Genomic DNA, 10,000 nt, shown 5'->3' on the forward strand with positions numbered 1-10,000 from the left:
TGACATAAAATGTGTATAAATGTCAATATCTGCCAATAATATGTCTTAGTAAGATGATATTTAATGCTTAGTTTTATGATCATCAGTTTTTTAAGTCAAGTCAAGTCATCTTCATTTATATAGCGCTTTTAACAATGTAGATTTGTTTCAAAGCAGCTTTACAGAGATAAACGTATAATTTATGGTAACAGAGATTGTTTTGGCTTTATAGCAGTTCTTTAGTAAAGTTCTGATAAGTTTTAAACATATAATACAATGATGATTGAGAGATGAACAAAAAAAACTTCCTCAAAAGCCTGATGATCATATTTGACACTCATGATTCTTATAATAAGGGAATAGTCAACAGTGTAACTCTAGATTTAATTCGCTGAAATTACATGCAGGTTTTTAAAAATATGAGTACAATGTATAACATGTACACAATAAGTGCATTGTGTGAGTTTAATCATTTAACTGTGAGTACATTTAGAGTGGGACTGAACATGTTTAGTAATACTGCTCATATCTGGAGAAATGCTGTACATGTGAACTGAAAATTCACAGTTGCTTGTTCTTTTTCACATATTCTATAATCTATACAGTGTGTGTCCCCCTAACAACACACTCTTACATATCCACAACAAGGAACTGTGTATTTTCAGTTTGTGTGTAACACATTTCTACAGAAAGAAACGGCCATTTGCCAATTCAACAGACATTACAGATATTCCACGTCAGGTATTTGTGGGAAACACATGTGCATTTAGTCAGTGTGCAGATAACACACACCTGTGCTTCCTCTCTCCACACGTGTGCCAAACACAGGAAATCCACATCTGATGTGAACAAGACACTAAGTGTTCAGGGTCCTGAAACTCATTGGAGTAATGACACTGATCTCAGTCTGAAGAAGAAGAGTCATGAGTGTGAGTGTGTGTGTCGTTTGTGTGCAGGAAAGTGATGGATCAGTGTGAGAACTTTAAGGAGGATGCCATGGACACCAGCAGGTAAAGATGATGAAGATGAAGATCCAGAAGAGGACGTCACGCTGCTCTCCTGCAACACACGTCTGTCACGTCACACTACAGTGAGGTCACGAGTGTGTGTGTGTGTGTGTGTGTGTGTGTGTGTGTGTGTGTCGGGCTTGTTTCTGTGTTGCACATGGACCGCAGTCGCAGCTGTGTCATTCTAGGGGTGTGTGTTTCTGTTTTTATCTGTGCCCGAGCGAGTGGGTGTGTGTGTGTGTATATGCGTGTGTGTGTGTGGAGGACGTTCTGCTCGTAAGGCATCTTCAGAGAGTTCTCCTCAGTATAAGCTTCTCTCTGTGATCATCGATCCGAACGCTGGAGTCTCGGGAAGGAAGTTCTCTGGGATTGTTCCCGCTGGATGTTTTATATTAACGACTCCCGGCTGGAAATCTCACGCGCGTTCTCAAACACGTTCACACACCTGACATTCAAGCGATTATCTTTTTTGGGGAGTTCATTGTTTTGTTTCTTTCTCTTTTTTTTTTTTTTTTTTTTCTTGTTGTATTTTTAATCATATTCACTTTTTATTTGCGATCTCATTATGAAGCTGATTGAGTCGGAGTCGGCGCTTTATTCCCGGAGCGACGAGGGTTGATCAGACCTGCTTTATCTGTGCTGGGAAACTGTTTTTCTACACGGTTCTGAACTGCAATAAAACCATGATGTACTGAAGTGAGAAGTCCACACAACACTGGGTGTAAAGAGAGATTAATAATAATAATAGTTGTCAAACACTCTGTTACAGTCGTCTGGCTGCTGTCTTTATTTCTTACAGATGATGATGATGATGATGATGATGATCTGTCACTCTATTATACCGGCTCATCAAGTGTGTGTTTAGATCAGTGATGTGTGTGTGTGTGTGTCTTTACAGCAGTTTCAGCTTTTCTGATATTTAAATATGTGTTTCGTCTACTGTTGAAAATCATTTTTGTAAAAGAGGCCTGATATTCATTTTTACAGAATTTAACAATATCTGTTTGGATTTCTTAAACTCCTTCACCAATATAAAATCATCAAATACAGAATAAGAAAATGCACATTTTAATTCCCCCTTATTTACAAACTTATTTCAAAGGTTTAAAAACTTTATGGGAAAATGTTAGACAATGTTGGTTTTTTTCTCCCTTATTTGTATAAATGCGTCTTTAAAAACACACAAAGTGCACTTGCATGATTCATGTAAGAACCAGATTACTGGATCTGTGTCAGAACCGGATTACTGGATCCGGATCCGGATCAGACTGTCTCTGGACCGCAGGTAAGACTCAGGTATTAATATATGCAGATGGTTTGCAGAATTATTCATTTAGATGTCTGCAATATGGGCACTTTCTACACTGAGTAAAAGAACAATCGGAGCAGAAGCCTGTACTTCAGAGAATCCACTTTAACTGGCAGGTCAAATGTGTGTAAACACGATCTATTTTTATTTCTATATTTTATCATTGCCCTGTCCCTTAGTTTCAATGTCATGGTTTGGTTTGTATTTCAGGGACTTGTTTAGTCACATGTAGCATGTAATATTGGTAAATATTTGGTAAGCTTTGGTAAATCATGACAAAAGTCGACATTAAAATCATAATTAGGATATAAATCGAAATGATGATAAATCATAATCGACTCATTTAAACTTTTTAATAGGCTAATTATGACTCGTCATAATTTCGACTTTTCATCTCATAATTATAACGTATTTACACTTTCTTTTGATTTATGTCCTAATTATGGATTACAAAAGCGTGATTTCATTTTCTAATGTGGGATAAATAGTTCTAGTCGAAAACGTATGATAGTCGCGGTCGCGCGCACGTAGACTGACAGGAAAAGGCGCGAATTTCTGAGGTAAGACTTTTTTTACAGTCTAAGACGACAATAGTGTTAACTACTGAATGTTTAAGAATAAATTAATAACTGGATATTGAGTGCCTGATGAGGTACGGGTATAAGCTGTTACGGTGTGCTTCAGACGAGATTTCATAGTAGGCTACTCAACTTTTTGATTGTTGATTGATGTAGGGCCTACAATTTCAACTAATAAAGAAAACACGATGATGTTGAAATTTTAACGAGACAACAATGACTTTTAGATACTTAAACTGAATGTAATTCTAACATAATACAGCACATTCACCAAGTTAACAGTATTTATACTTTATTCATCGTATTCACATATGTCTACAAGTGTTTAAAATAAATAATTCCACTCTTGTACATATGCTGAAGCCTGAGCAGCAAAACTATTATAAAATATTATAACCAGTACATCATTTAAGCACAGGTTACTGTACAAGATAAAATGTTTTTTCAATTATTTACTTATTTTTAGCAGTGGAGGTGTTGTAGACTCTCACAAACATACAGTTTTGTCTCATTAGGCTTATACAGTCACACATTGTACAAGAACTACGTTCCATATTTGTGTTTTTCCATTCTAGACTCTTAGATGACACACATATGTGCTTAGCTTTTTTATGTTTTTAATTAATTTATGAAGCCACTGCAAACTTTATCGTTACAAATTACATTGTTATATTACAATGCCATCATATTCTGTGCAGGCAATTAGCTTACTTTGCTGTAAATAGAAAAGCCTGATAATATCACTGCTAAATACTTTTAAGTATTGTGGTATTCTCACTGACACGCCCACAACTCGTAAAGATCGGGACTTAAAGAAAATTCCGAGCTTCCCACTCGTATTTACAACATTGTGATGGCGTTCATGTGCGTTCAACTCGTAAATACGATCTTTACGAGATGACCAATAGAGACACGTGATAACGTTCTGTTCTTTTCTAAAGGATCACTCGTCATCAAGCCAGCGAATCAGCGGCCCTTAAAAGTCAATCAGACTTTCTCAAGGCAGCAGGAGCTTCAGCATTGTCCTCATGCGGATAATCCAGTCGGTTTGAGGGATCACTGGATGATCCGGCATCTTCAGAGCTCGTGTTCTCCTTCTCCTTCTCGGTTGTTTCCTTCTCGTCCTCGGCCTCGACGGGCATCAGCGGGGTCAGATCCAGGAACAGTTTATGGTGAGCAATAACGGGTTTCACTGTGTTTTGCGCTTGGATTTGGCTGTTATCGCTTACAGGATTCGGTTTAAGTCTTGATTCATCTGTCCGGGTTGAAGTTGATTTTACAGCATCTCTGACAATCGTCGGCAAGCTTTCCTCCCATGCTGGACAATCCTCGCTTAATTCAACCGGTAAAAACTCTTCTGAAAAGTCGTCGTCAGCGAACGGTTGATTCTGTGGTTCTGTATGTAATGGTGTCGACGCTTGCTCTTTGAAAGTGACCCGAGGCGTCCTCACGACTTCAGTCTCTTCTTCTCTCTCCAGCCGCTCCACAGGTTCGCAGGGAGACGAAGATGCGCTGTTCCTAAAGAAATCCGTGATTTCTTCCGGATCGTCTCCCGGATTTTCCACCTCTGCACTGTGGCGTTCCACAAATCCAGTGAGTTTGAAAGGATCATGCCGTTCTTCAGAGCGCCTGAAGTCGTTCTCCGTGGCCTGAGTCTCAACTTTGAGCACAAACTTCTCCAGATAGCCTCTGTCCTCCCTGTCGGACTCTTGACTGTGGAAGGATTTCTCCGAGGTCACGCTCTCGACCTCGTCATCCGGCTTCTTCCGGGTCCCGACGGCGTCCGCGTACAGATCCGAGTACATAAACGCCAAGGCTTTCGGCTCCTCCAGCAGATTAAGGTCAATGATTTTCTGAGGCCCTTCAGGAAGGTATATAGGCGTGAGGATAGACTCCTCACTCCCAAACAAGGCGCTCCCGCTTTCCTTCAGAGAGGATTGGGAAAACTCCCTTCCCTTTTCCCCAGCACTTGCGGCATCCTCGTGTGGCTCGCTACCTCCGCCGTAAAACACATCGTCCAAGTGTTCTTCAGAAATATCTAGCATACTCACGGCTGAGGAGACACCGGGATCAGGTTCCACTTCAGGACGAGGTGCGTCTTCAGTCTTTTCCTCAGTTTGCTCCGGTGATTCTTCAACAGGCGCTGATCCCGATGGCGCTTGATCGTAGAGAAGCGCGAACTTCTCAAAGTAGTCTTCGGCCGTCGCTCCTCTTCGGGACTCTTGGACATGCGGGAACGAGACTAACGGCTCTGGGATCACCGCATGGATGATCTCAGTCTCAGAAGGAAGGTCCAGGTTTGGCTCATCTGGGATGTCTGGGGATTTCATAGCTGGCGTCTCCTCAAGGTAAAACAGATTATCTTCCAAACCTTTGCTCTCCTCTTCGTCCACCGTGGACACTTTATGCGGAGCGATGATGTTCAGTATCTCGGATCCTTCGGAGACTAAACTGAACAGACGCTCTTCTTTTAGATCCTCCGTTCTTTGCTCTTCCGTTCCTGAGTTTGGAACGGACACTTCCACCATTGCGGGTCTCTCCGCTTCCGCAAGCATCTCGCGAGTGACTTGCGGACGAGTTCTTGTTTTGTCGGATCTTCGCTTTTTCTTTCTCCTGCTCATCAGTTCTTTGTCCATTATGAACACGATCCTGCCGGCCGTCGCGGAAGCGTGGAGGGAGTACGAGGGTTCGGAGGCGCTGAACTCGGAGGCCCACGGCGTGGAGCATCGACTCGATGCGGTTTCCCAGAAGATCCCGCTGTCCTCACTCTGGACCGTCACCATGGAGAAGCACGGATCCATCATCAGGCAGTGGAGTTTGGGCTTCACGGCCCCGTCCTGGACCACCTCTCTCAGACTGAGGGGATTCACACCAAATCCATCAGTCTGACATGATGTTGGAAAAGTTATGCAACAGTCAAACCAAAAATGATTCAGACACCACTTCACTAGTGTGTGCAGGACACTGTAGTTCAGTTATGTAAGAGAGGAGAGCAGAATTAAGTAAACTGTGACATATTATACCCAAATATTCTTCATACAGAGACTACCAGTAAAGATTTGGGAGCAAAAATGATTGGGACACTTTGAGCTGATCATGTTCTGCTGAAGTGTGTGTCTTTAATTGCTAATGCTCTTTTTACACACAGACTGAACACAATGAAGCATTGCTTGGTGATTGGTTGAGCTAAACTGGTATTATCTAATTGTGTAGTTAAATTTAACAGCTGACAGATATTCAACATAATTCATGTGTGAGACAGTCTAACAGAAGGACGGACAAAACCAGTCAAATATCAACTGAGTTCTGCTCATATTTCATTACCATTCTCTAAACTATAGCGAATAAACTGATAATGTGAGGAACGTTGAAGGAGTCTGAATATATTTGGGTTTGACTGTAAATCACATGTAAACTGTAGGGCTGGGCAAAAAAATATGTATTTCGATTAATCTTTTTTTTTTAAATGTGGTTGATTCAGAATCGATACTCAAAGGCCACAAAACTACTTTTCCATATTTATTTATCACCCAAAAGCCAGTATTAGTTTTCCTCCACTGTTCAGGCTTGCATGTTACAGCTAATGCTGTGACGTTTGTTTTATCTTAAACATAAAATAACCTGATCCTGTTTGATCAAGACATGCGACTGTTCTGACTTTTCAGCATCAGAATCCTGTTTATTCACTGTATACATTAGAAATCTAGAGTTGGTTCTGTGTTAATGTACCCTAGTGCACCTAAAATAAACAGAGTTTAATATACAGGTTTGTGGCTCTTAATTTATTTTTATTAATTAACCACTTGTAAACTTATGTCACTGTTCTTTTTTTTATAAATATAGGATTTGTATTAAATCTAGACTGATTGAGTCGACTCGAAATCGAATTTAGAATCGAAATCGAATCGAATTGGAACATCTGAATCGATACCCAGCCCTAGTGTGTGTGTGTGTGTGTGTGTGTGTGTGTTCTCACCTGTTGCTCAGATCCTCCTCCGCGTCGTTCATCGGTTCCAGGTCTGGTTCCGGTTCCTCCAGTGCCGTCATCTCGTTCTCCGGATCCACTATTTCCATTGTTCCCACGTTCCGTGCGGCTGCATGAGTCTCTGGGCGAACGAGTCTCTCTCTTCACGTCGTCTCAGCTGAGGAACTTCTCTAGCTCAGCGGATCTGTAAATAGCCTGAGGCGTCTCGCTCTCGGCTTGAAGTGCAGCGACTGCATTACTGCCCGTCCTCCTCAAAAGGGGAACATCTTCATTGTGTTATGGATTCATCAGCGCGTCCTCGTGAGAGTTGTGCAGCTTTAACTGCGGCGCTTCATGAAATCAGGGATTGGGTTGTTGTGGTTTTTTGCCTCGACTTGCCAAAGCTAAAAATACTTGAGGGGTACGTGCGCTTCTCGAGGCGTTGCGGGTCACAGAGAGTTGACAGAAAACACATGCCTTGTCCTAACACACACACACACACACACACACACACTTGCGCGACGTATTTCCTCTATTTGCCCCAAGTGTTCAAGAAGTCGTAAAGACTGCAAGTGTGTGTAGAACTTTTCACACTTATTATAGTGTTGCATAACATGCAAGTGTTTACAGAGCTTTTTATTTAGTAAATTTTACATACTTTGCATTTTAAAATAAACTTCTACATGTCTGTTCAGTAGTCGCTGTGTAACTCACAGAAAACACACATTTTAAATTGTGGTGCTTCTAATTAAGTGATAAAAACAGTTGCAAATGTCGGGCCTACACACACCAGACAGTACACACACCAGACAGTACACACACCAGACAGCACACACACCAGACAGCACACACACCAGACCTACACACACCAGACAGCACACACACCAGACCTACACACACCAGACCTACACACACCAGACAGTACACACACCAGACCTACACACACCAGACAGTACACACACCAGACCTACACACACCAGACCTACACACACACCAGACAGTACACACACCAGACCTACACACACCAGGCCTACACACACCAGACAGTACACACACCAGACCTACACACACCAGACCTACACACACACCAGACAGTACACACACCAGACCTACACACACCAGACAGCACACACACCAGGCCTACACACATCAGGCCTACACACACCAGACCTACACACACCAGGCCTACACACACCAGACCTACACACACCAGGCCTACACACACCAGACCTACACACACCAGACAATACACACACCAGGCCTACACACATCAGGCCTACACACACCAGACAGCACACACACCAGGCCTACACACATCAGGCCTACACACACCAGACAATACACACACCAGGCCTACACACATCAGGCCTACACACACCAGACAGCACACACACCAGGCCTACACACATCAGGCCTACACACACCAGACCTACACACACCAGGCCTACACACACCAGACAATACACACACCAGGCCTACACACATCAGGCCTACACACACCAGACCTACACACACCAGGCCTACACACACCAGACCTACACACACCAGGCCTACACACACCAGACCTACACACACCAGACAATACACACACCAGACAGCACACACACCAGGCCTACACACATCAGGCCTACACACACCAGACCTACACACACCAGACCTACACACACCAGACCTACACACACCAGACAATACACACACCAGGCCTACACACATCAGGCCTACACACACCAGACCTACACACACCAGACAGTACACAGACCAGACCTACACACACCAGACCTACACACACACCAGACAGTACACACACCAGACCTACACACACCAGACAGCACACACACCAGGCCTACACACATCAGGCCTACACACACCAGACCTACACACACCAGACAGCACACACACCAGGCCTACACACATCAGGCCTACACACACCAGACCTACACACACCAGGCCTACACACACCAGACCTACACACACCAGACCTACACACACCAGACCTACACACACCAGACAATACACACACCAGGCCTACACACATCAGGCCTACACACACCAGACCTACACACACCAGACAGCACACACACCAGGCCTACACACATCAGGCCTACACACACCAGACCTACACACACCAGGCCTACACACACCAGACCTACACACACCAGGCCTACACACACCAGACCTACACACACCAGACAATACACACACCAGACAGCACACACACCAGGCCTACACACATCAGGCCTACACACACCAGACCTACACACACCAGACCTACACACACCAGACCTACACACACCAGACAATACACACACCAGACCTACACACACCAGACAGTACACACACCAGACCTACACACATCAGGCCTACACACACCAGACCTACACACACCAGGCCTACACACACCAGACCTACACACACCAGGCCTACACACACCAGACCTACACACACCAGACAATACACACACCAGACCTACACACACCAGACAGTACACACACCAGACCTACACACACCAGACAGCACACACACCAGACCTACACACACCAGACAGTACACACACCAGACAGTACACACACCAGACAGCACACACACCAGACAGCACACACCAATTAATTAATTTAAATTACAGTGGAATGTTTTCCTCGACATCTCACAATTTCGTGGCACGAGTTCCCGAACATAATGCATGATGGGATACGCTCTGAAGCAGTATTGGAGATAGTGTGTGTTTAGTGTGTTGGAGATAGTGTGTTTAGTGTGTTGGAGATAGTGTGTGTTTAGTGTGTGTTAACTGTTTAGGTGTGTGTTTAGTGTGTTGGAGATAGTGTGTGTTTAGTGTTTAGGTGTGTGTTTAGTGTGTTGGAGATAGTGTGTGTTTAGTGTGTTGGAGATAGTGTGTGTTTAGTGTGTTGGAGATAGTGTGTGTTTAGTGTGTGTTTAGTGTGTTGGAGAGAGTGTGTTTAGGTGTGTGTTTAGTGTGTTGGAGATAGTGTGTGTTTAGTGTGTTGGAGATAGTGTGTGTTTAGTGTGTTGGAGATAGTGTGTGTTTAGTGTGTTGGAGATAGTGTGTGTTTAGTGTGTATTTAGGTGTGTGTTTAGTGTGTGTTTGGTGTGTGTTTAGTGTGTTGGGATAGTGTGTGTTTAGGTGTGTGTTTAGTGTGTTGAAGAT

General features: G+C 43.5%; 3 protein-coding genes across 3 annotated transcripts in view; 2 read left to right on the forward strand and 1 right to left on the reverse strand.

Moving 5' to 3' along the window:
- Positions 1-1,749, forward strand: part of zer1 (zyg-11 related, cell cycle regulator) — a 40,141-nt gene extending 38,392 nt beyond the window's left edge. Inside the window, exon 16 of the mRNA XM_079846856.1 lies at positions 936-1,749. Coding sequence (XP_079702982.1) covers positions 936-993 — 58 coding nt within the window. The 3' untranslated portion in view covers positions 994-1,749. The remainder of the gene's footprint in view (positions 1-935) is intronic.
- A 1,023-nt stretch (positions 1,750-2,772) lies between these two features.
- homer1 (homer scaffold protein 1) overlaps positions 2,773-10,000 on the forward strand; it is a 53,637-nt gene continuing 46,409 nt past the window's right edge. Inside the window, exon 1 of the mRNA XM_079846858.1 lies at positions 2,773-2,855. The gene's annotated coding sequence lies outside the window, so the exon portion shown is untranslated. The remainder of the gene's footprint in view (positions 2,856-10,000) is intronic.
- On the reverse strand, positions 3,149-7,199 carry LOC307144375 (uncharacterized protein). The gene is made up of 2 exons (XM_079846705.1): positions 6,850-7,199; positions 3,149-5,729 (listed from the first exon to the last, which is right to left on the reverse strand). The coding sequence occupies exons 1-2, from the start codon at positions 6,945-6,947 to the stop codon at positions 3,857-3,859; spliced, it is 1,971 nt and encodes a 656-aa protein (XP_079702831.1). The 5' UTR covers positions 6,948-7,199; the 3' UTR covers positions 3,149-3,856.

Source organism: Squalius cephalus (assembly GCF_949319135.1).
Source record: "Squalius cephalus genome assembly, chromosome: 17".
Taxonomy (NCBI): Eukaryota; Metazoa; Chordata; class Actinopteri; order Cypriniformes; family Leuciscidae; genus Squalius; species Squalius cephalus.